General features: G+C 50.7%; 1 protein-coding gene across 2 annotated transcripts; it reads left to right on the top strand.

Moving 5' to 3' along the window:
• Positions 1-1,141: 1,141 nt before the first annotated feature.
• Positions 1,142-26,053, top strand: PLPPR4 (phospholipid phosphatase related 4). 2 transcript variants are annotated; one of them, XM_032965875.2, is made up of 9 exons: positions 1,142-1,845; positions 2,352-2,467; positions 10,991-11,253; positions 17,077-17,262; positions 18,470-18,596; positions 19,270-19,465; positions 20,502-20,559; positions 21,358-21,531; positions 21,838-26,053. In XM_032965875.2, exons 3-9 carry the CDS (start codon positions 11,176-11,178, stop codon positions 23,245-23,247), a joined length of 2,229 nt encoding a protein of 742 aa, XP_032821766.2. In that variant the 5' UTR covers positions 1,142-1,845; positions 2,352-2,467; positions 10,991-11,175; the 3' UTR covers positions 23,248-26,053. The 2 variants fall into 2 exon arrangements, with proteins under 2 accessions (XP_032821766.2, XP_032821767.2); XM_032965876.2 differs by lacking the exon at positions 1,142-1,845 and having other exon boundaries at positions 2,190-2,484.
• The last annotated feature ends 310 nt before the right edge of the window (positions 26,054-26,363 follow it).

The raw sequence follows: 26,363 nt of genomic DNA, 5'->3' as shown, positions 1-26,363 counted from the left end.
CAGTTGAGGCAGGCCTAGCCCAGGGCCACTACGCCTCACCTGAATTTGTATTTTAAAATAATCAGTTCATGATGAACAATATTATTTCAGACTGAATGAGAAGACGTGAAATGTGTTTATATTTTTATGCAATAATTGTAAACATACATGCAATTGATGTGTTCACACAGCCTGGTTACCAATGACTGTCGGGCTGATACCATTAACATTATCACGTAAGTTTTAGTTTTGCACATGATTTTTACTACATTCCAACTCTGGTAATTTAAATATTGATTTGACTGCCATACGCCCAATATTACTCTCACTTGCCAGAGCTTGTGGGAGAGTGCAGCCATCTACACTGTTGACTTAGGCACTTAAGTGGACACGAGGTAACTCTGATTCACTCTGCCATGTTCGTTAACACGAAGGGTTGCACTCTTCTGCACGATTTCACAATGGATATTTATTTTCGTGACATGATGCAACAGCACAATCGAGATAACATGGGGAGAAAACTGCCATGTGTTTTTTTAAAGGAGTATAGAATGAGTTGAGAGTGATTGTAAAGACGTCTTTGTGAAAGAGGCGTAATTTGTGGTGACATATGACATCACGACTATGCTGGCCTTTGTCACCTGGAATGTCTCCGTTGTGTCTCCAGGGCGCTATGGCTCTGGCCCACAATAAACCTGGCCATGCATAAAGGGGGGCCTTTGTACGTTTTCAAACACCAGCCTGATTTTGAAGAATCGCAGTTGTCACGGTCACTGTGTGGATGGTGAGCACGTGTTCATTACCAACTTGATGAGCCTGGGACTAATCCGGACTGAGAAAGAAGCCAGGTCATAGCAACCGAGCCAGAGCTCAATCGCGTCCAGTCTACTTGTGATGCTTACCATTGCACATGCTGAAGTTACCATATGTATATAATTTTCGGTCAAATTTGAGTACCAAATATAACCATATCTGTTATTGGTTGAGTTGATGTTGCTTGGCCAACACTTGTCTTATTTGAACCAACAATAGTGACATGCGTTTAAACGTTGCTAATTGAGCCGACAATAGCCAATCGTACGTACAGAATATGAACGCTGAGAGAATGGAACACACGCAGTTGCATCGCGACAGCAGATATCGCCTCTGCCTGGGCAATGGCAGCAGCGGTCACGACATCGCCGCACCGCGCGCGCCTGCTGACCGACAGGGTGGTGCCCTCGGCTCTCCGTGGCGACGGAGCGAGGTGGTTGCTGGTGGTGGTGAGTGCAGAGAGGAGACTCGAGGTGGAGGAAGTCACGGGCCCACCATGGCCAGCTCGCTGGGTGAGCCAGGCGGGGGCGCACTCCCACCAACAGTCATCGTCGCCTTTGTGGCTGCTGGTTGTCGGGGGAGCGGTGGCGCAGTGATTAGCGCGCTGCGTCACGAAGCCGGCAATCCGAGTTCAATTCCTGCTCACCACCAATACGTGGCGAATGCTTGCCCCGGTCTTGGGCTTCCTCGTCCCAGGCTTAAAATGAGTATCTGGTACGATGTGTAATTATCGTGTGCCGTTCCGGCCATCAAAGGTGCTCGCTTACAGCACTTGCCCAAACGGTCTGTTAAGGCTGTACGGGGGATCTTTGGTGAGTGGTTATTGTTGCTACCTTTTCCAGTTTAACGCAATAAAATCACCACATCTCGGTACAAATCAATTCCTGCCACGCTGACACAGATCTCAATTCCCGGACCGTCCGGGCAAACCCCGAACAGGTGGCAAGCTCAGGGGAGGCGCTGGTGTTTGTGGTGCTGGTTGCCACTGGTACATGGATGGACCTCCGCACGCCTTGCAGACCGTGGGGATTATGACCATACTTCACCACGCTGGTAAGTGCGGGTAGATTTTGACTGGGAGCAGCATAGAAGTGCAGCGCAACAGTGGATTGTGCGGCAATGCCCTATCCTGCCCACAACCCAGTGCAGTCAGGGCAGGCGATTGCTGGGTTTGTAATTTGTGGTGTGTTTGTACACGTGGTATGCTGTGATATTCGTGGTGTGTACACGTGTGTTTGTCTTTGTTATTGGTGGTGGTATTATTGGCCGTGGTTTTGTTGGTGATATTGTTGCTGGTGGTGGTATTGTTGGTTCTGGTGGTGGTATTGTTGTGGCTGGTTGTGGGTTTGTTGTTGCTGGTGGTGGTATTGTGATTGGCGTTGGGTGGGGGGTGGTGGTGTAGTAGCTGGCCGTGAGCACCGCCCCCGTCGCGACACCTCGTGAATAATAAACGAGGGGCGCAGAGCGAACGGCTCCGCGCGGCTGCTACACGCGAGGAGGAGACGGCGCAGCACTCCCCGCGCCGTCCGTCAACCCGAGCGGCGTGTCCCCCCGTGCAGGGCGGAGAGGAGGAGAGAACCCCTTGGCCGCGTGCCGAGTCTCGTCCCTCTGTGGCCATTGCAGCTTCTTCCGCCACTGCGCCCGGCAGCCTCCTCCATCCAGCGTCTCCGAGGAGGTGAGCGCCCCTCTCGCGTACGTGTTGCAGAGACCGCGGAATCGTCACGACAGGGACGTCGTCAGCCATTCCTTCACCCCTCCCCCACACACATTATTCATTCCTTCATCAGCTTGCCTCTCCACACAGACACACATACCGTCATTCATGTATTCCTTCATTCAGGCACCCCCCTCTACCTCCCACACATCCTGCCATCTCTTCACACAGCCATATATTCCTTCAAACAATAAATGTATTCCTTGATCTAGACACCATCTCCATCCTCCACAACCTATAATTTATTCATTCGTTTCGCCACCCTCTCCGTCCACCATCATTCATTCATTCTCCATACATTCCTTCACCCAGCCACTCTCATCATCCAAACAAAACCCTCATTCATTCAGCCAGCCATTCCTCCACCCAGACACCCTCTCCATCTCACACACCCCGTCATCCCCATTCATCCAGCCATGCATCCCTTGCTGGGTCCACCAGTTACCCTGGTATCGGATAGGAATCGCTGCTATTCTCTTCATTTCTTCATTAATACATTGCTTAATTAATTCATTAATTCGCGACATCGCTCATCCATTCTGCACGCATTGCATTGTTGTGTGGCCTTAACATCCGCATGTCGCGATGATCGTGGCTATGCCTCTGACTACAATCCACGTGCGGACTGCCAGTGCTGCCATTGCCACCCTCCAGGCACGTGAAGGGGGCATGCGATGTTTCGATTAATCGTTTCCCGTTCATCCATAAGACTTGTGACACATGCATCTTATTCGTGTGTGCAGTCGAAGTTTCCGTCTATTCATGTACATTTTATGCAAATGTGATGCTGATGCGACGACGTTACAAGCAGACGAGTGGAGCAAGCGAAGGAAGCTCCAAAGCGAGGCGGAGGAACGAGACGAGCCTCGTGGAGTGGTGGCTGCGCGTGAGGGCATCGCTCCTCCTTCGTATTCCCGTAGCAGCACCACCACCCACAATCACCAACAATCACCACCACAATCACTGCATCCATCACAACCACCACCACCATATCCACGACAACCATTGCAGCTTCCACCGTGGTGTGTACGCGTGCTCTCTCTGCATTAGGCTCGTTACAGTAATTGGCGGGATGCAAATTGGAGGTTAGTTAATGTTTTTATTTTTTTCTGGGCAGCTGCCGTCGCGCGTGTAGTGGTGGTGGTGGTGGTAATTATTGTCCGCCTGTACGATGTGCCGTGCGTGTTTGATGTGCGTGATGTGTGTGTGTGTGATGTGTGTCTGATGCCCTGACTGCCCGTTGCCTTGGCGATCTGAGTGGGCACACACGCATGGGTACCGAGGGGACTCGGACACTCCGACAGTGGATGTCCTCGACCACACATTAGCATCGCACAGGCCACTCTCTCGTTCGGCACAGGCGAGAGGGCGCTTCCACTCTCTCGCCTGTGCCGGACGGAGCCACGTGCACCCCTAATTGTGACCTCGCTGCAAAGACGCTGCTCCAAACGGTGCTGCGTGTTTATCGCGGAGAAATACAGACTGCGTATCTACTGTACGGTGTACACGTTTTGTGTATTATCTAAAAGAGAAGTGACAGTCATAGACAGAGAAGGGATCATGTCTCGAACCTGGACTTAAACAGCGGCAGGGAGTCAACGGCACGGAGCGCTGGGGGGAGGAAGTTTCAGACTATGAGGTCATCACACTCAGCCAAGGTTGACTTGGGGCATCTATTGGAAGAAGTCAGATTGGTCGAGGGGTGAGCACGGGGAGGAGAGTGAGATGAGAGGGTAGAGGTATGAGAGTGCATGCAAGGGAGTAACGTGAGATAAGAGAGCAGAGGTAGGAGAGGCTTTTCCATGGAGGATCTTGAATAAAACAATGCCAGTCTTCTCGTTGATCTGGAATGAGATATGGAGCCGGCGGATGGATCGGAGTATTGGGGACATGTGGTCTCATTTCTGGGTGTGGGTGAAGAGTCCGACAGTGGCACTGTGGATCATCTTGAGATTGGTGGTGCGGGATTATGAGACCGTAGACAGTCGTGGTAGCTAGGTTGGCATGGTGATGGAGAAGTTACGAGAAATAAATATATTTTTTCCCCATTATTTTTTTCCATGATTCATTAAAATGGCCACATCAGGTTCTGTCTAAATATCAACAAAGTTCCCTTCACGAAAAAAAGGTCTCGCGACAAAAGCGGCTCGCGTTCTCGCTGTCCGTGTCCGTGCGCACAGCGCGTGGATCAGTGGACACTCTCTCGCGGGTTGATGTCTGAAAGTGGCCGAGTTAAATTCGTTGTTTCGAAATGTGTTCAATACAATTATTTCATGTTGCCAGTGCCACTGATAAAAGTGACACCATTACTTTCTACTTTCGTATCACAACTTTTCGGTGAGTGCTGACATGTCTGATTGAAGCCGAGTTCCCAGTGGCCCGTGTCACAAACCCGAATGTGGGACTGAGCCCACAAAATTGGCGGGGACTCTTCCCCGCACTACGCTCACGTGACCGCGCTATAAGTGGCCGCCGAGCGTTAAAACTCGACGGCATAAATATAAGGAGGTCTGCTGGAAATTTACGATCCTCCCTGGTTTATGTACTGAAAATATTTATTGAGTGGGGTTTTACATTACAGGGAAACATTTCGTACTTATTTGAATAGCTATTGTTTTTCCATAGCCCAAGGAGAGTGGCATTAGTGTAGCAACTCTTCTCACGAGGGTTCTTGCGGCAAGGCCATGCCCCGACTCCTCGGAGTCTCGGCCGGGTTCGCATTATTCTTGTCTCTTGTCAGATGCCCGGTGTCTAAACCCTCGCGCGAGAGACGTTGAATTATAATACCCGTCTTAGGGATCATAAAACGCTGATTCACGATAGTCGTATTCATTATTTAACTCCCCTACACTCTTGGCAATAGTCACTGGGCACTACCGCCGTAAAAAGATACGTCGGAGAAATTGATTCTCCTCCGCTTACGCGGTGCATTTCAATAAGGAACTCACCTGGCTGTACCCTGCTGAGCAGCGTGTGGGAGTTGGACTTGCACCGTCGCCTGCGTCATTGCACGGGGGGCTGTGACGTCAGCCATGCTGCGGTGGACGCAGCCGTGCCCAGAGCGTCTGGGTGGCAACTGCTGAATTGTGCTCTGGCGACTGAGATCTCCCTTACAAGAATAAACTGGAATCATGGATTCCTGCACGGTGAAATAAAGTACATTAATTTACAATTGTGTTAATCAGTTATTGAACACAACTTATTCTATTATGATTCACTGTCTGGTTTGTTTTCCTGGTGATATTGTGACAAGTGACCACTGTTTACATTTGTGTCTTTGATGAGTTCGTTTTTATGTACTATGAAGAAGGGCCATTTCCTGAAACGTGACCGATCATTTCGTTTTCATTTTCAGGCCACAGTGTTATTAACGAATGTCTTGAGTTTATTTTTGTTTGCGCACCGCTGCCAACGAAGTAACGGCACCGTGTTACTTAGCTTAGGGACTTTATATTCGCTAAATACACAATCAACTTGTTTAAGCACGTGTTGCACCTTGTTGCAATAAAACGTCTTTACGAGGCGTTTAGTCCACGGAGCTGCGTGGCTCTCAAAGCATTGGGACAAGAAATGAGCCGCGCTGGGCTCTTCATGCAGTGGCCAAGCACGGCCCGGGTCTGGCTTCCAGTGGTAGTGGAAACGCAGCAAAATGCATTGAGGGCCTGGGGCGCGGTGCAGTTGGTAGTACAGTACAGTAATTGGGCTCCACGTGGGGGAGGGGGTGAGGAGGGAGAGAGGGAGCGAGGTGGTGGCAGTGATTGTTGCCGGAGCCCCAAGGGCCCCGAGCCCTCACCCTGAAGTGACCGGCGTCTGCTCGTTAGGCACGTAACGATGCGTCGAGTCATCGATTCAAATTGATTCTTCTCGCGCACGCCACGAATTGTGCTCTTCGCAGACGAATTATTCACACTTTATGCGTTTTATTTTCAAACGGTCAGACAATCACATAAATACAAAAAATTGACTTTTACTTTTCTTAATCCACGCGGTTAAATTGCGTGATAGCGCATGATTTGATGAACTTCTCATGGTCTCGTGATACTACTGATCGGACCAATCAGATATCTCCAGCCAATTTGATTGTTACATACTTGGATGCAGTCCCAATAAGGCAGCGGTCCTGCATGCACCCTGGGAAGATTTCCAGTGGCCGCGTTCCGCGCTGCTCATCGCAACTCTCTCCCAGGTCTCGCGACGCGCACGGCCGACTGGGTTCGGACCGGGTTCACCGTGGTGGCTCAAGTCAGTGAGATAGCAAGCAGGGGATGGGGGAGAGATGTCTCATCTCGACTTTCGAAGCTTGCTAAGATTCCTCTTGTTTTTTTTATCTTCGTGCTGAAGATAGCTTTTCGCTCACGCTGCATGTTGCGCATGTCAGCAATGTTAAATTTTCAGTTTTATACGGTGCAGTATTAATAACATGACATTAATTATACAATATTTATGTGAATAGCCTGTGACCAAACCGCTCGGAATGTACCTAATACCGTCTGATCTGGGAAGCTAAGCAGGACTGCGCCTGGATTGTGCTTGGATGGGTGACCACCATGCATGCACCCACAGGTTGCCATAGGGCTGCGGCAGCATCCGTTGTTGCACTGAACTTCTATGCACCCACAAATCCAGATTCCCCACAATCCGCGACCAGTGTTGCCCAGCACGATGAAGCATGGCCAACGACCCACAGCAGTGAATTGACAATGTTCAGACATCGCCATCATTTCGACCCCTCCCCCACCCCCCCATAGCCTCCCCCCCCCGTCGCCTGCCCCCAGGGTACGCGCGCCCAGCTGTGAAGCTCGCAACCCCTCACCCACCCAGCCACTGCTGAGGTGGCGATTATTTCATTTCGTGGTTAAATTAACTCGTTTAGATCGGCGCCGTGTCGCCTCGAGGATGGCTGGTTTAAAACAGGATTCTTAAGGACATTTTTTTAAAAGGTACAGCGACAGATCGCGCCTAAATTGCAAGAAAAACACGCGTGACAAAGCCTCCGTCTGGATATATTTTTTTTATTTCACAAAAAATGACGTGTGTAAAGCAGTGACGTTTAGCATGATCTTGATCATGATTTTAACAAAGCCGTTCTGAAATGTTACGTAAAAGTGAATACATATGTTGAAGGAAAGCCTGCAGGGCAGTCGTGAAGCACTGCCTGCTGCTGACGCTGGCAGCAAGGCGTTTGCCTCGGTACAGGACAGGGTCAATGTTGGGTTCCCATGGTAACGGTGTTCTTGAGTCGGAGAATGATGATGGAGACCACGGAGATATTCATAGCTCTGCTTCAAGCACAGCAGCAGCAGCTAGAGATTCACTGGAGCCGTGACAATCACAACCACGATGATTCGGTAAATATTCGCCATTCAGGGCCGTGGCTCCTTTGCATCGTCTCATTTTTGCTGTTTCCTTTGCACCGTTTCTCAGTCTTCTGTCTCGTAACCATTTGGTTACCCTCCCACCGGCCTCAATGCAACGGCGCGTCATTTGCATTTAAGTTGAAATAAAACATGAAAACGCTGATGCATGTGTCCTGAGATTTGCGGATTGATATTAATCGATGAGTCGATACATGTGCTCTTTCCCTCTTTACAGCCCTAAGTCGGTGATGGTAATTCCACGTTACTATGCTGGAGGCAAGTCTATCCATAGTGGTACTATACTCAATTTTATCGACCCTGAAGGGGTGATGAACTGGGAAGCACATGCCTAGCGAGGTAGTGGGATTCTATTGTCAGCAGATTTGTGTAGGATTTCCATTGTGATTATGTGCAAGGTTGAAAACCTCTCGATGTATGTTGAAATAATTCCGCATCATACGTAGCCAACCGTGCTAACCCGAGGTGCGGGCGAAGGACAACAAACTCACCACAAAAAAAAACAACTCAAGAATTGAGTATTACATCTCGATCTAAAAGTGCAAAGCATCGCCACACCCTCCTCATGGTCGCGCGATGCAACAATCCGTCGCTCTCCCGCCCGCGAGTCGATCTCGTTGCTCCATCTCCACGGGGGTGATCCTGCAGGCTGCGCGCTCCTTGGACTGCCACTCTGTCTCCCCGCTCGAACCGTGGGCCCCATCATCCCTCCTCGCGACGTCTCCTGCCCACGACCACTTTGGTTTTATAACTTTCAGCAGGGCGTCTGTAACTCGAATGCTCTCTCATCCACACGTTCCGCTTTCCGTCTCTCCGCGTAATTCCAAGCACGCGTCTCTGCATGCTTCTTTGCACACTGCTCGGCTTTTGTTCCACCTTCCTTTGTCGGTGTACAAGTTTCCGACGATGCATGTGCCATAGCAGACGGTATGAATTGAGGACGTTGGTCGTGTAATGTGAGATGTGGCTGTTGTAATGATCGAGGGTTAGACGATGGCTCGTAATGTGATACAGGCAAATCCCATTAGCTCCCTAGAGTTACTTGTAAACGTATGATTTTTAAGTCGACGACAGTGCAGTTACTAATACTGTACCAAGTGTCCTTATCCTGTTTGGAAAAGTACCTGAATGCAACTATTTAGAAGTCTGTAGATATGCCACTGAGGTTGGAATTTAGTGCTGTGTTTGAATTGGAAAACTTGTACAATACCATAGTTTTAACAGCCAAGTCAGAGGTCCAGTGTTCATCGTGTTCACGAGAAGAGCTTTCAGGAAAGCGTGACCCGCCACGGCGACTGTGTGTGTGGCTGGATACTGATGTCCTCCGTGAGGGTGTTGAACAAACAGCTGCACTCCTCCTCGTCGTGATGGAGTTAGGGAATGGGTCCATCAGAGCCTTCACCACCTCCCTCTGCTGACGAGGGAGTGGATGGATGTCGTAACGGCTCGTGCCTCTGCTTGTATTGAACAAATGCGGATGAAATGACGCACTCCTGGAAGGCTGTGCGGCTAATAGGATGTGCAATTATTATTGATTTTCTGCAGAGAGATATTTGGGAAGGCATAGTGTTTGCGTATTAATTTGGTCACTATCCATTATGGGCGCATTATGGATATGCAGTGCAGTATTTTGCACTTTGGTCGTCGTGCCTGATGCCCATCATCCCTGTCTACTACTCCAAGTCAGCCTGGCAGCGTTCCAGAATAGATCTCGTGAGGACTGAAGAAGCCCTGGGTGCATGCGAGGTGAAGAAACGGAGCCACCCTCTCCTCGCCGTCCCGACGGGCTGGCTGTGGGGCCCGCAGGCTGCGTCCGCTCGCACCGTGAGGGCCCCGACAAATTAAACTTGAATCGCTTTCATTCGCGATGGTTTAAAAATACACGTGGGCATAGGAGCTTACTCCCCACGTCTCCTCTCCTTCAGCTGGGGAGGACAGGGGCTGAGGCTCGGGAAGCTGCACGGCCCTTGAAGCGATGAGACGAGACGTGAACCGTGCAGGGCTGCTCCTCTCAGTTGTTGTGAATTCACTTCTCAGCCAGGGTCGTCCCAGATGTTGCTGGAATGGCCCAGCTCGGCTCTGGTTTATAATCGTCGTGGAAACGTCGAAGTTGACCTGACGCGTTGTTCAGCGCTGTGACTCGGTGTGGAGATGAGACGAGATACCCACCAATGTCTGAGAGACACGTGTTTATCACAGGCGATATCTGTCCGTAAACATAACGCCTGGGGGCTTTAGGAGCTGCAGTTAACCCTTAGCGCTGTGATTCTGCAGAGCACACATTTCCGTGGTTACCTTGTGTTCTCTGTGGACATGCACGAGAAACACGAGGTGATGAAACCGCCACGCCGAGTGATGACGCCTGGCCACGGGCGATGACGGGCAACGTCGGCCACTTTTACGTTTCTAGGATCGGGCTGCTTTGGAGGTGGCTGGTTGGCTGAGAGGTCAGAGCGCTGAGTTTGCACTGCTGACATCCAGGGTTTAATATGGGCAGCAATGTGTGACTTAGTCGATGGTCTCAGCCTGGTCACCAATCACTGCGATGAGTCCAATAAAACTACGACGTTCAATTTGGTTCTGCACTTAATTGGCAAACCCTAACCCTAATTGGCTACATTACAGCTCTGAGAATGTAAAATATCAGTGTGCCTGGCGTGTGACGAAAATTACTCTCAGTGGCACAGCAGTTGGGAACAATACTGCCCCTTCGGTGTGTGGACCAGAGATGACTTGAAGGGATCTCAGAGGTAGCTCTGGGATATCCGCTTCCGTGGTTCGTTTTCGAACGTGAAGGGTCGCAATGCTGTAGGAGAGACGTGAATTCATTATTTGTTTCGTGGCGCGATGCTGATTGCATGATCGCGATAAGAATGGAAGATATTTTTGTTACTGATTAAAATATATAGATGCGTGCCTTTCAGGTGTTCCCATTCTTCACAGTAATTGTGAATCCATGCAGAGAAACTAGAACAAAAATACACTTTGAAATATCATTCCATTCCACCTGAAGCACACCATTAAAATACTCCCGGTCGCGTGTGTTTTGGCGATGTGCACGGAACGTGCTTTGCATGCACATTACCATCGTTCCATTTTTGCTTTGCAGGTGACCTGAACTTGTCAATGGCGTCCTGAATTCGACGAACCGCACGGGTGCACGCGGTCCGGCTGGGGTGTCGATCGCGTGAACATTTGCGAAAAAGAGTCGATGTGGAGGAGCGCACGCCGAGGGTAGGAGGCAACCGGAGATCCCGTCGGCTCCCGCGCCAGCTGCCAAAGAGCGCGGCAGCGATGGCCGCAAAGGACAAGAGCAGGGGCCGCCCGGGCAGGGAGAACGACCTCTCGCTGCCCTGCTTCTACTTCGTGGAGGTGAGAGATTTGCCACCGTGGCGCCACCTCGCGTAACGAGTTCAACTGCCACGGCAGGAGATGGAATCGGTGGCCTATGCGTTGCACGTCCAGTGTGCTGACCGTTGCATCTCCCAGGGGGGATATACTTCGATGTTTAATCTTATCTCTCGAGCGGCGGCGCTCCTTGCCCTGCTTCAAGACAGAACCCATGTCTGCCGTGGCATATATCACTGCTGTGAACTTGTTGTCCTAAATTAAACATATGTTCATGTGGCCTTGATATTTAGCATTTTGAAAGGAGTTACATCTCATTTGAATAATATATAATCGATCATTTAGGTTAGAAGAGTTTACAATTTTGATGTTAAAAGATTTGCTACACAATGTCTGACAGAAAACGGTTAATATGTCAATTAAAAGTGGCTATTTGGTTATTAAAATCTTCACACTGTTCTCAGAGTACCAGTGTTGCCTTCTGCTCTGACAAAAGGCGAGTGCCTTTAACATCAGTCGATTATAATTTCTTCTGTCACGTGGCGGTATTAATAATGAATCTGTTGCGTGTTTTTATTGACATAGCCATAAAGCCACAGGGAATTCATCCAGATGGCTCAGCAGCAGAGTGGAGCATCTCACAATCATAATTTTGCGAGTTCAAATCCTGGTTAAGGGTTGACTCAACCCATTATCCCTCTGGGGTATTTAAAATAATAATCACTTGGTGGGAAGTCAACAATGGCTGTCCTATGGATAAACTCACCCCTGCCATAAGAATGAAGAATTGCCACCACTGGCTCAGGGCTGCAACAGGAGATGAAAACTTCCTCAGTGTTAATTTGAGTAAAAAAACACTGATTTTTTAAAGCCACAGTCAGTAGCTAGAAGTCTGTTTTACTTTGACTCCCGTTAACCATCTCGTCGCCTCCACTTTATGCCAATCACTACTGCGATGCAGAATACTAATTTACCCCAATTACAACTTTAAACACTTTAGACGGATTTCCATTGATTCTTGATCAGCTTTCCTCTGTCCATTACTGTGAACTTTCTTATTCTGTTCAGTGCCTCTCCCCTCATCAGTAATAATGGCACTGGCTGGGTGTAAATGCTTACAAGGTGAACGCCAAGCCAACGGCTCACCACCGCAGTGAGCTAAACCCACAGGCAATCCCTTGCAACTTCACAAAATAAACAAGCAGACAGTACACAGCCTTCACATCTGTCCCTCCCACCAGCCACACGGAATTCTGTGTGCATTATTTGATCAGGAATACAATCAAACTGTGGACCAGTTTTGACATTTCAGTGTCTCATAAGTAGTTAGACTTGGTTAAATCAATTATGATGATGGCCAGGGGGAACCCTCAATCGGAATGTCAACTGAAGGCATCGTGGCTGTGAGTCTGGCGCAGCGCCACAGCCACCGCTGGGTTGGGTGGCCTCCCTATCATTGCCGTTGTTTTGCCCGCATTTGGAAAACAGATTATCTGTGCTCATTAAATAAAGCCGGTGAAGCGGATAATTCATGACAACACATTCCAATTTCAGGCGCGTGTGATCTCACAACACAACATTGCAATGTCAGTTTAACACGACTTGACTTTAGATTTGTAATCAAACACCGCTTGAAGAAGTCAAGCTCTATAATTGTCCGCTTGTATTCTTACTGCCACAAATATTCCCAGATGTGATAACTATTGCCATAATGTGCAGGATACCAGACTTGATGGAATATTTTCATTCAATGAGGACTTTGCCAGTTTTGGTGCAGTTGATCTCGACATTCAGTTTAACTGTCTAACCATATCTAAGATAATAATTACAATAAGATGGTAATCTCATTTACAACCTGTGAGATAGTTTACTGATTATGTCATCAACAGGAAGGTCAGGCATTGCATCATGTCAGGTGGTATTAGGACTCCTCTGGTGTGTCTGAGCACGCCCCACACCCTTCCCCTCAATGGGGCTGCATTAATGTGGCAAGAAAGCTTGAGAGCCTTGTAGACACTGAGTGTAGAATTCCATTTGTTGGTCATTTACATTTACACAACTCTGCAAGAAGACAGACAGCACCAGAAGCGGTCGATAGTTTGAAGTTGACAATTTGTCTCCATTTACGTAGGCTGGGAATCGTCGTTGCCAGTTTCCAGGCAGTTGGAAATGAGCCGGCACTTAGCGATTGATTAAAGTTCACCAGGCAGTGGGGAGGAGACTATCGCTGCTCACGGCTTGCACAGTGACAGTTTACGGTGCTTCCAGAACTGTTTAAATTTTGAAAACTGTTTTTGGTGCATGCACGGAAATCTCTTGAGAGGTCCAGATATGAGGGGGGGGCCCAGGCCTAGAGGATGGCAGCAGTCGCTTTTGTGGCCTCCGATCCACAACAGGGGGTGCACCCTGGCATGGCACTCAAACCACCCACTGTTGTCAAGGGTTGTGTCATGTAATCTAGATTGTGTCATGCTGTGTCCTTTGCACTATTACTGCAACAACTCTTACCTTCAAGAACAGATGTAACATTTAGTTACACGTCTAATTTAATTGTAGTTGTTTTTGTACATTCCTTGGTGACAATCCACTTTCCTTGCGTACGGCTTCCATGGAACAACCCACCCACCTAATGCCACCCATCCACCCACCCACGGCCTTCACGTGCACGTTTGGGTCAGTACGAGGTGACGTGATTTATGATATCCGTGGTCGCACGCTGGAGAGAGACAGCCTTTGATTTTCCGCCTTTGCATGAGGCGACCATCAACTCATTGCCCTTGAGAACGAGGACTCGTCACGGGCGGCTGCCCAGATTTGACCCCACGACCCCAGCGACGGTGCCGGCTCCGTGTCCTCGCGTGGTCTTCGCCGCCGAGGGCCACTCGCCCCGCCCCCCCCCCTCTGCAGTCACTTCTCGGGGCAGTGCCGCCGCGTGATGGAGCTGGCACGCATGGCGGCCACGTCAATTCCGTCCGTACTCCTCGGATGTCATCGCCTTTGAAAGCGCGCGGCAGGGTTTGTATCGGCTGTCAAGAGCAGTTGTGAACATTGATTGATGTCACCTCCTTAGAAATCGCATTCAACTGCAGCGCCACCGCTCGCAGTGTTTGTGAAGCACTGCTACAGTAGATTCCCACAGTCGTCAGCATTGCGCACACAGTTCAACTTACGTCGGGGTTTACTCTCACTGTGTTTCTAAATTACAGCAAGGCAACGGACCCATTTGTACAACAGCAATGCGATTGGCTATTGATGCGTTTACAGGCAAAGCCAGCAGGAAACCAGAGAATTGCATCGGTTCATTGCTCACCTTCGATACTCAATGCCCACAATACAAAGCGTTGACCCGTGTATGTAAAACACGTTTTTGTTTATGTCATTTTAACGCTCATTTCTATGTTGAGGCCAATAGAGCAAACTAAATTGTACAAATGAGATGGAACACAGCGAGACAAAGAAGTTGATTCTTGACTGGAATCGCGTCCCTAATTTATGACAGCTCATGGAGTCGGTGTTGGGGGCGTGGGGTGAATCGGATTTAAAATAGTTTTGCTCAATGCGTGCTGTTTCGAAACATCATGAACACATGAACACAGAATATTCACATTGCCGAGCAAGGCGCTGGTCTGGATAAAGGACGTGATGTGGAGCACAGCTCTGCAAGGCGGGCGTGTGAGCCGGTGGTGGTCGTGGTGGCACACGCATGTACTGCACACGCATGTACTGCACGGTGATCACCCGTGGCGCTCGTGGGTTTGGTCTTGTGATTTGTGAAACGCGGTTGCCCCGTGTCGAGCGAGGTGTGTTGCATCCCATGGGTTACTGTAATGAATGTGGAAACTCGGCCGATGACTTAATGAGTTTCTCAAAAATGGGACTTTAACATCATGTCTGTTCATGCAATGAAAATGGGGTTACAGAGAACAAAGCGTTAAAAAATCCAGCGAACCGAATTTATGGCCCTGGACCTTCCCACAGCAATAAACACGTCCCACATCGTGCCTCTGCCAATGGCTTTCTGCCACACTGAGCATTCATGGCCTCTATGAAGTATGAGCTGGGTTTGATGTGCGCGCCTGTAACTCAGTGACTTGGACGTGCAGGGGTTAGTGGATCACATTGAGATAGTCATTGTCGACGATGACTATCACCACCAGCGGAGCCATGAGGTGCCTGTAAGATGCAGTGCAGAAGGTAGGTTTCTGACTTTTGAGGTTGTCAGTGATTTCCTTGTGTGCATGGCTCTTTCTCGGGACATTGGATTCCCGCATAATTCAACACGGGCCCTGCAAAGCATCCCCAATGCATCCCCCTGAATGGCTGCATTTTCGCGACCATTAGACATCAGAGCAGGGCCGTGCCAGGATCGCTCTTGGTACGGCCCGGCACGGCTGTTCTCTTCCCAACGCTTGAAAGACCACGCGGACTTCAACTGTTCGCAACAATTGAACGATGCCGCCGCCATGAACCTGCGCACATTCCCCGATCCACTCGTCACTCTTCCCGTTTCCGGCATGCGTCTCTCCTCCGTGCTTCTTTCCAAACTTTGCAGGTCATGTTCCATGTATTTGTTTGTCAATGACTGTGTGTCTGAAGCATGCATTAGAGAAAGTAGCGCCAATTGAGTTAACTATAATAACAATCATCTTATACTGCGCTCTAACTGGTTGGTCTTCGTTCACGCTGTGCCATGCGGCCGCATAGTGATGACCTTGGTCTCGTTTCGGAGTGCGAAATTACAGCCACGGCTACGCACTGTACATCGACCGAGGATTGTACACACACCAACAGAGGTTAAAATCTACACCAATTCAATTTTACACCATCAAGTAAAACCGCATCCTCACCCAGTTATTGATTTTGTAAAGACAGCCATTTCATTTTGAAACCCAGACGAGTAACCACGCGTTTAACAGCCTTGGTTCGCTTTGCCGAGCCCACGTGTGGTATCCTGCAGATGTTTCAATAAATTGTGACGATTTAATTCGGTTATTTTGCTTTTACAAACACAGTCTCTGTTTTCACTTCATACAGCGTAGGGTTGCCACCTTTAATTCGGACCGTCCAGGAATTGGCATCTGTGCTGGAGTGGCAGGAATTGATTTCTCCCGTGAGCTGGTGGTTTTATTGCATTCGAATTTTTACCGCAGAGGACTGCATGGTTTTAATCAACCTGGGCTGGCTGAGAAACGTGTCCGGGTTTAGTGGTGGGTATAGTACAGCATCAACACATGAAGTCACCCTGAGATGCCTTACTCGCGGTCATAAAAACACAGTCGACGAAGGGTAGTGAGGAATGACCATCTCGTAACATTCGGTTCGATGCATTCACTCTGTGCCAAACGATTATAAGGAGGTCCACCTCTCTGACCAAGTGTCACTCGCGGTGGACCAGTGGTAGCGCGTTCGCCGCTCGTTGCAGAGGTTCGTGGTTTAAATCCGGCAGGCTGCCCTGGTTAATACTGCTGTGGGTGCATTAACAATAGACTATGCTTCCGCCTGCTTCACAACTAGTCGGGATTATGTGTTCGCGTCTTTGTCCAAATTTGCCAAAGTCGACAAATATCACTGCAATTTACTCAACTGGGATTACACACACAGCAGCAGGAACCATCGCTCACAATCCTCGCTCACAATCCCCGCTTGCAGGCCAGATGCTGAGTCACCTCGTGCCATGGGTGCCCTTTCCCATGGTTGAGATGAGATGTGATGTAAGTCGCTTGTCACGTGAAAAACGCCCCAGTGGAAAAGGATCTCTGTCAAAAACAAAAAACCATCGTCGTCTTCATTACTATTATTATTACTACCACCCCTGACAGCCTCAACGTTTGCCGTTGTCTCCCAAAGGTGCCGATCATCGCCGCAGCCGTAGTGTCGCTCTACTTCCTGGAGCTGACCAACGTGTTCGTGCCGGCGCACGTCGGCTTCCAGTGCCACGAGCGCGGCCTCAGCCTGCCCTACGTGGAGCCGGCGCGGGAGACGGTGCCGCTGCTCATGCTCTTCAGCCTCGCCTTCGCCGTGCCCTCAGCCACCGTGAGCGCGCCCCCCGCGCCTGTGCTACAATAGGAGCATTGCACACGTTTATTAGGGGTGCCACGGGAGCGAGATGTTCGATCCCAACCCTGACTCCCGAGTATTTGGAGTTTGCGTGTCTCTCTCTCCCCGTGGTCACGTGGATGTTTCTCCGGATCCTCCGGTTTTTCCCCCCACATTTATAAACATGCGTTTAGAGTAATTGTGATATAAATATCCACACGATAAGACACTATCATTTGTTGCCAGGTAGCTTCTGAACAAGAGCTATATAGCTTAGTGGGCCTTATTTCCTGGTGAATAGAAAATAGAATTAGTAAAATAGCAATATTTCATTCATCATCACGGTCACATCGTGAACGGATCGTGATGAATAGTAAATGCAGATTGGATGCTAATGAGGGTATTGAAGTTAATGGGGTGGATAAAACTGTACAAATTGCACAAAAATGAGAAACGGAATCGATGTGACCATAAAGACGAGACAAAAGGAATTGAGCCTTGCAACGCAACCCCCAGGTTGAGACAATTCATCAAATCGCTTGGGCGGATGCAGGGGTGGACGAATGGTTTCTTAGTACGTTTCAAGTATTGCAAAACATATACAGCAACCATTCCTGGTTGGACGAAGTTTAGTGCTTGTTTGCAATCTGTCTGCACTTGGCCTGTACGAGCTTGCAGCACAGATGTGCACTGTGCAGTTTTGGCGTGGGTTTATGCACACGGTAAGCATGCCAGCGCATGTGCCAATGCAAATGAGGTGCCTGGGTTAAAATGCAAATGCACGTCGCTTGCACCCAGCTGCACCCACGTGGAACTGCCCATTGGAGAACCGCGTCAGCACAGTTCTCATTATCTTCTGCCGCGTCTGCGCGGTTGTAGCGAGATGCTGCCACCGAAGTAGCGGCGTGACGGACAGCACACCGGACTCGCAATCCAGAGGTCACTGGTTCAATCTCCTGGCGCGGCGGTTGAATCGATGGCCACATTTCTTAAATCGGCCACCCTTCGTCCACTGTGCGGTATAAATGGGTTTGATCCAGGGTCGGTCGATAGGCAGGTTCCGTGCGGTGGTACTTATCCTGATGAGAATAGGCAGAACTTGGACAGTGCATCCACGAAACATGGCTCAGGTTCTCTGTAAATGGGGCCTACCGACTCGAGAGCAGCTGTGGAAACGATCCTCTGCTTCCCCTGTGGTTTACAGATCATGATTGGAGAGGGGATTGTCTTCTGCTGCCTGTGCAGGCGGCAAGGTTCGTCGGCCGACGCCAGTGGAGCCGTCATCGGCTGCAACTTCAGCTCGTACCTGCGCCGTGCCGTCCGCTTCGTGGGTACGGCAGTGGCACGAAGTGCCCGTGCGGCGTTGTTTCAGTGTGGACCTCACTATGAACCAGTGCACCTTAGTTCTAACGAGGCGTGAAAGAGTAGGCCCATTACCCTCCGGAGCGGTTCACCAGAGCTGCTACAGTGGAGACCCTTCCGCCAGCAGTGGCGCAAGCGAAATATTGCAGGGCTGCGCCTTTGCCAATATAAAACAGAAGACCTAACGAGACCCTAATCCCAACACGAACAAAGAGCCACATCTCATTCATAGCGGTAAAAAAGTTAATTTGAAGCCTCTTGAATTGCTCACTACATTAAGATATTCTCGGCTGACAGCCATTAAGGTTGCATTAGGCCTATTCCATTCATCAATACAGTAGCTCCATCTCACCCTGCTGATTTTATGACCGAAAGATGTTTAAAGTGAAACAGCTTATCTATCGCAACATTTTTATTTTGAGAATTATTCTTCAACTTAGCAGCGAGCTGAGACAGTAAGAATGTGCGCTTTGATAAACGCTCACGTGCGTGACGATTGAATTTGTGTGGCTCTTGTCGGATGGTGGAGGGTTACCCGACAATAATTTGGCCGGATCGTTCCACGTGACCTAACCCAAGAATGACCGATGACTCCTCGCCCTGCTCCCGTGCGATGATTCTGTGTGTGGCCCCGGCGGGCAGGAGTGCACGTGTTCGGGCTGTGCGCGGCGCTGCTCGTGGCCGACATCCTGCAGCTGTCCACGGGGTTCCACGCGCCGTACTTCCTCACGGTGTGCAAGCCCAACTACACGCTGCTCAACACGAGCTGCGACGAGAGCCCCTACGTCATGCAGGACATCTGCACGGGCCAGGACGCCAACGCCATCAGCGCCGGCAGGTGACGTCCACGCCCCCGCGTGCCGCACCACGACGCACCAGACGCACCACGCCGCACCAGACGCACCATGCCGCGCCAGACGCACCACGCCGCACCACGCCGCACCACGCCGCACCAGACGCACCACGCCGCACCACGCCGCACCACGCCGCACCAGACGCACCACGCCGCACCACGCCGCACCACGCCACACCAGACGCACCACGCCACACCACGCCGCACCACGCCGCACCAGACGCATCATGCCGCACCACGCCGCACCACGCCACACCACGCCGCACCACGACGCGCCAGCGAGTGACCCTCCCTCGCGTCTGCGGGTCGTGCCGCACGCCAACGTGTGCTGGGAGCTTTTTCAGCTGAAGGTGTTGCGCCCCATGCGTTGGCAGCCAAAAGGGAGAAACGTCATGGAAATCGTGTCAAACGACCCGAACAAACATCGGGCAGCTGCGCTGTGTTTAACCCGTCCAGCCGTCCATACGACTGCTTCACGACTTCTGTGAAACTGATCCTCGTGTCTTGGGGATCGTGCAGAACCCTGGAGAGATCAACCGCAAACGGAGTGCCACTTACGCTGTGCATAAGTAAAGTGCAGCCCTGAAATGGCTCGATTAATGCCACCGCTAGCAGAAGGGCCTACTCGAGAGAAAGCTCTAGACAGGGTATCTTATTTGACTCTTGCACACTGAGCAGACGCCTTGGAAGAAGTGGGAGTACCCACACTTTACCCCACCACACACCACCTGTGGATCGACTGTCGGGTACCCATTTACACCGCTCAACCACCTCAGAGTACAGTTGTTGCTCTACATCAGCATCAGCCACACGAAGACACAGATTCCCAGATAGTAATGGGAAAATAATCCATGCTGCGGAGCATGCTCAGAGTGTGAGTTTTCGTTGGTGAGTGATGGGGCGATATCCGCACGCCGGAGGGTGACGAATGTTCAATGCCAGGCGATCGTTCGTGATGTTTCCAGGAGTGATTGCCTCACCCCGCGTTGTTAACGGCCAACCCGGAATGTGTCGTTCACAGGAAGACGTTCCCATCGGAGCACGCGACCATCGCTGCCTTTGCCGCCATCTACATTTCTGTAAGTTCCTTTCCTCACCTCGCTCCTGGAATTTAAAATATATTTTCAGATTACTTGCGGAAATTTTTATATAATTTTTCTTGTTATAAAAATGGAGGTAGGAAATCATAGGCAACATCTCTAAATGGCCACAAAGCGAATCTGTTGTAATTATTAGAAGAACAATATTATTGCGGTTCAATTTCACAGTCCACCTTCTTCTTGACCAAGCCCTATTGCTGAATTCTTTTCACGCTGATTTTTTCTACAATGCAATTCCGTTCATGTGGAGATCTGTACGTTTGGTAGCCACTGCATCAGCTAGCTGGGTTAGGGAATTAATCCCAGGAGCTGGGTTAATTTCCTGACTTGGGTGCCTTTCTGTTATGAGTTTATATGTTCTCCCCTTATTCTGCACCGTGTGGCGTTTGTCGTGTAACGGTTTAGTGCGCTGCGGTATGAACCCAGCCACCTGAGGTTCAATTCCCGCTCATGACCAATGACAGTAACAGCTAATATGTAAACCAGGGCTTTCACGAGGTTGACTCCGCCTCGAACGAGTACCACGTGCAGTGTGTACACATCGGAATTGGGGAGACGAAGGCGGCCGGGCGTGGCGCTGGCACCCCACCCCCTCGTGTGCCATGCCGGGCTTCACAGGTGCTCGCTGACTGCGCTTGCCCCAACGGTCTCTTAAGGCTACACGGGGGACCTTTGTCTCTCGGAGTTTGCGTGCTCCCCCGCCGTTGGGTATGCGTGACGCGAGCGTAAACGTTTGGTACGAACGCATCGCGGTGTCCGCTACGTGCTCCACGGCAGATCTACTTCAACTCGGTGGTGAGCAACTCCAGCAAGCTGCTCAAGCCGCTGCTCGTGTTCGCATTCGAGCTGAGCGCCGGCGTGTGCGGCCTCACGCGCGTCGTGCAGCACAAGAGTCACCCCGGCGACGTCTACGCCGGCTTCCTGCTGGGCACCGCCATCGCCTGGTACCTGGTGCGTCGCCCACGCTCCCTCCTCCTCCTCCTGACTCATTCCTCCTCCCTCCTCCGTCCTCCACATTCCTAAAGCAGGAGAGCTCGTCCCTGGCACAACCAATGATGATTTCTCCCACGAAGTGGTGGATATTTTATCGACTCCAACAGGATTTGAACTCGAAACCTTCTGATTATGAGCCACTCGCTCTACTGCTGAGCAACCTGCCTGGACTTTATCACTCATTGTAATCATTGAATCACTTAAGAACGGCGTTGCAACAAAATTCGGTGTTATAGTTGCTTGTATTGCGTTGTTTTTTTCCAGGGATATCATGCGGTGGATAACTTTGAAATGAAGGAGAGGAAACTACATTACCAGGCGCGGCTGAAGGAAGCACAAAACCGCAACGTCTCGTCAAAGCTAGGCCGCAAGATGAGCCTGCATCGCCAGGATTCGGGCATGAATGGCTTGGGCAGTGACTCGGAGGCCGCCCGTCGACAGCCGGACGTCACGCTGAGCCGCAGCCACAGCGAGAACGCCTCCGTGCGGGCGCTCAACCACCGCGCGAGCGGCAGCAGCGAGGACATGGAGATCCTGCCCACGCGCCACCCCATGGGCAAGGAGAGCATGGTGACCTTCAGCAACACGCTTCCCAGGGCCAGCGCCCAGCCGCCCGCGGCGGCCGGCGTCGAGGACGTCGCGCGGCGTCACGTCGTGGTGCACGCCGCCACCGACCCCGGCCGGGCCAAGCAGAAGGTCGACCCCTGGAGGCCGAAGGCGGAGGGTTCCAAAGTGCCGACGAGGCAGCAGCGGCAGGAGGACTGCGCGGCGGAGGCGCAGAGGGCGTTCGACGTGCGGACTTCCTCTGAGCACCCGTGCCTGACAATGGGGGTTGCGGACGTGGCACCCAAGACCGGCGTGTACCTCAACGTGCAGGCCAGCGGTGGGGGTCCCGCGGCGGCGGCCGCTTTGGCCCAGCAGCAGCAGCAGCAGCAGCTGGTGCACATCCCTGAAGAGACGCCGGTAAGCCCCCACACCTCCCCCAAGGGCAGCTCGGCCCGGGCCAAGTGGCTGATGATGGCAGAGAAGGGCGGCGCAAAGCGCGGCACGCAAAGCGGCCAACCTCGTCTCATCCAGGTCATCAACATGTCCAAGCAGCAGGGCCTCCTACAGGCCAAGGCCAAGCAGGCAGCGGACCCCGCTCCTGTGGGCTGCGCGGGGGGGCCAGTGCGCTACAAGAATCTGCCCGAGCAACTTCCAGTCGGAGCGGCGGCGGCGCCTTTGGCGTCCACGTCTGCCGCTGGTGATGGGGGGGACCGGGCCCGGTCGCTCGTTCACGTTTCTGCGAATGACGGCGTCACAAGCTCCTGGAAATGGAAGCCTTCCCCGCAGGACCCTGAATCGTACGAGCTGAATGATCTTGGTCGTCACATGGAGCCCGGCGACGAGGAACGAATGCCCACTCCGCATTCCCACAGCAACTCGGATCTGGACGAGGTGCCCTACTGCAGCCCTTCCGGTGTGAACGCGGGACCTATGCTGGGAACCAAGGTGGCCCTCGGCGAGCTGAGTGAACTGGCGCCGCCGGAGCCTCTGTCCCTTCCCTCCAGCCGTGACTCTACTCTGCGCAGGAAGCCTTCGACCATCCTCGTGCCAGAGCGATCCAACAACCTGGAGAACACGCGGAATGTATTCTACAAAGGAACGTCTTCTTCCAGGGGCTACAAAGACTGATCTACATTTGGAGCCCGCAGTGGTTATCAGGAGCAGCGTAAGTCGAATAGAAGGCGTGTGCCAGTCATCACACCAACCCTAACATTGCTTGTGACGAAACTCCATTCCATAACATCAACGTGTGGTTGAAAAATAACATTTAACCGCCCTTAGACATGAATGCAGTGTTGATGGTCAGAGATGCAGAGTGGATTCTGAGAAATGTAGAAGGCCGGACCAACTCGAGTAGTCTCTTGAGACGAGAGAGGAGGCATTCACCAGGAACTCGTGAGCACGTGGAACATGTTTTAGGATTTAAGGTGTGTTGATAATCCTAGTACAGGCCTTCCATTAGTCACATTTGTGAAACCATTTTTAACTTCAACTCACTCTCCCTACTAACTATAAAATATAATCATTCTCAGATGTGGTGATGGCTTTACAGCTGCACTGTGGATGGTCCCGTGAGATTTGTACAGCACAACTCTAATGAGAAGCACAGGTTCGGGCACTCATGAGGCTGAACGGGATATTTTTTAACCTTGCCATTTATATGTTTTATATATACAGTTAACGTGTTTCACTATAAAGCACACTCCGTGGGGGTTGTTAAGGAATGGTCTACGCGAGTGTTCCGCTTCGCTTACCTGCTCCGAGGTGCGGAAGCGCTGGTGAAGTAAAAAAGAACCATGAGCAGCAAGGTGCGGGGAAGCCTTCATCCAACAGGGGATTGACAGTCTGGATATGATTTGTTATTTGTGAAGATAATTGTTGAATCTGAAGGTAATGTGAGAAGAGAATGCTGATGCGATTGTTCAACTGGGAGAAATCCTCACCGTCCCACTTGCCTCCCGATGGCCGCGTCGTAGGGACACCGGGCACGCTTCGTGTTGTGTGGTCACCGACCGCTGTGAGCACGGCTGTCCGTCGGTAAACGTACAGCCAAACTCACATCCCGCCGAGGAATGAAATCGACAAAAAGTGACGAGATGAGTTTTCTGGGGATGGCCACGAACTTGTTGGCTGTTGCGTGTTGGGGCCGCGGTCTCCCAGCTGGTCATCACGCTCCACCGTCCCCGAAATCACACGTGGCGTTAGAACTGGGTCAGCACGTTGTGATTAAACGGACTCAGTAACATCCGCACATTGCGGTTAAAAGAGGCTCTCATTTTAACCGACCATTGTTTTGTTAATGTAGTCCGCTTGTAAATGATCGTGCAGTCGCACGATCAAAATCGAATGTGGAAGCAGAATTTAAACACTTTCTTCTGACCTCTACAACATGTGCGAAAAACACAGGGCCCTCTAAAGCACCGCGTACTGTGTAAATGGCCACACACTGAGCTGGTTGTGTAGCCATTGGGGGCCAGTTACTGTGACCTCGTGGGGGAAATGCATAACACCTTTTGCAATCATCGACATAAAGTATCCACAAACTCCCCTTCTTAAAACAGTTCAAGTTAGTTTCCGTTTGTAGAACTTGCTGTCGAGTCATGGCACCAGTGTGACAATGTCAATGGATGTGGAGCCAATCACCGATTCTTGTACAATAGCCAATAGCATTGTCCACTTGTACATGGCACCTACAGCCATATCAGCTCTGAATACGGAGCATCAGGGATCTGTGTGCAGTATATGGGAGCGCACTCTACATGTTAGAGTCGTCACAGAAGAAACAAAGAGTTACTCTCTTAAAGAAACTCGGAGTAGCCCCATGGCTCTCTCTCTCTCTGCTGTTTCATGCTTTGCAGTTTTGTAGATTGCTAACTAAAGTGAAACTAGATTACTCGCGAGGCCATTCACACCCGGGGCCTCGCAGCACTCCACATACACAGCTCAACCCTTAACAACCCTGAACAGGTATAGCGGAATAAAACTTAAAAACATACTCCACCTACGCAGGGGATATACAGGTGAAAACAAATCTGTTTTAAGATGGGACCGAAAGAATGAAGCCACTGAGAGTCTCGAATTGTTCTGGGAACGAGGTCCCCACAGCTGAATTGCCACCTGAGCCTCGAGTGTTCTCATCGAACTTGTTGAGGTCATTTTCGTGATGGTTTTGTCCGGCAGCCTCTCTGGCTTCCTCGAGTCTATCTTCAAGAGGCTTCACTCCTTGTCAATTCAACACTGTTCACCAGTTATCATTTCAAATATTCTCAGGCCCCCAGAGTATAACGCGTAATCTCCATCGATCAGACAGTCACACTCTCCCCGCCCTCTCCCACTGAAGAAGGGCCATTATCTGAAACGTCAGGCTGCGATAGCACAGTGTTAACGATGATTGTTGCGAGTGTTTTTTGTGCGTGTGCGGCACAGCCAACGCGGTCTGTGGACCTGTTTGGTGGACGCGTGTTTGTCTCGAACACGGCGGCTACTTGTGGGATATTGCAAATAGCAGCAGATTATCAACAAAATAAGTCACTCGAAGCCACTTAAATATGTAGTGCATGGCCCAGAAATTATTATGAAATCGACTTCACAGATTGAAAGTTACCATTTGGCACCGTGATATAACACTGCCTCGCAGTATACCATGTGCAGTATTGGTACTTTGGTTTTCAACCAAGTGGAATGTGTGATATTTGTAATATGGCATGTATAAGACTTACTGCTTAGTTTAAACTCCACATAACCATTTCAAAAGACAAGTCTGTTGGCAATGTAGGATGAGATGGACAGTTATGGCAGCCAGCTCGGTCTGACAACGCCAGACCCAATCGGCCGTAACCCTGCCCCACTGCTCTTACATCCACAATGCATCACCACCAACCCAATATGTATCATTCTTCGAGATGCAATTTAGCCAAATTGAGTGTAGAAGCAACTTTAATGTGAGCCTTTTGTTTCTGCAGTGATTGGTGACTAGGGACATTAATGCATGACATTTGACGTCCCAGTTTAATCAGAGGCGGCTGCCCAGATTTCAACTTAAAATCTCAGCTCCATCGCTTCTGCAAATCTTCTCTCACCCACAGGACGCCCAGCCGTGTACGGGCAGGCGCTCCGCCGACCGTTAACTCTTAGACCACACAAACAGTGGTGACTGAGAGGATAATACAACAATCATTGTAATAGCAGCAGGTGAGTGGGTCTGGGCAGGGCCCATTGTGGGTGAGACTGGTGATGAAGGATGG

The sequence above is a fragment of the Petromyzon marinus genome, chromosome 35, assembly GCF_048934315.1.
Source record: "Petromyzon marinus isolate PM22_M1 ecotype Great Lakes invasive population chromosome 35, UKy_Petmar_22M1.pri1.0, whole genome shotgun sequence".
Classification (NCBI taxonomy): Eukaryota; Metazoa; Chordata; class Hyperoartia; order Petromyzontiformes; family Petromyzontidae; genus Petromyzon; species Petromyzon marinus.
Note: the sequence above shows the minus strand (reverse complement) of the source record. Positions and strands in the feature narration are given on the sequence as shown.

Bases quoted from the DNA above. Each gene is read 5' to 3' on its own strand.
- PLPPR4 (XM_032965875.2), top strand. From the start codon at position 11,176: ATGGCCGCAAAGGACAAGAGCAGGGGCCGCCCGGGCAGGGAGAACGAC. The intron at 18,597-19,269 runs GTACGGCAGTGG...CCCGGCGGGCAG, and splicing joins CCGTGCCGTCCGCTTCGTGG to GAGTGCACGTGTTCGGGCTG. The intron at 19,466-20,501 runs GTGACGTCCACG...TGTCGTTCACAG, and splicing joins AACGCCATCAGCGCCGGCAG to GAAGACGTTCCCATCGGAGC.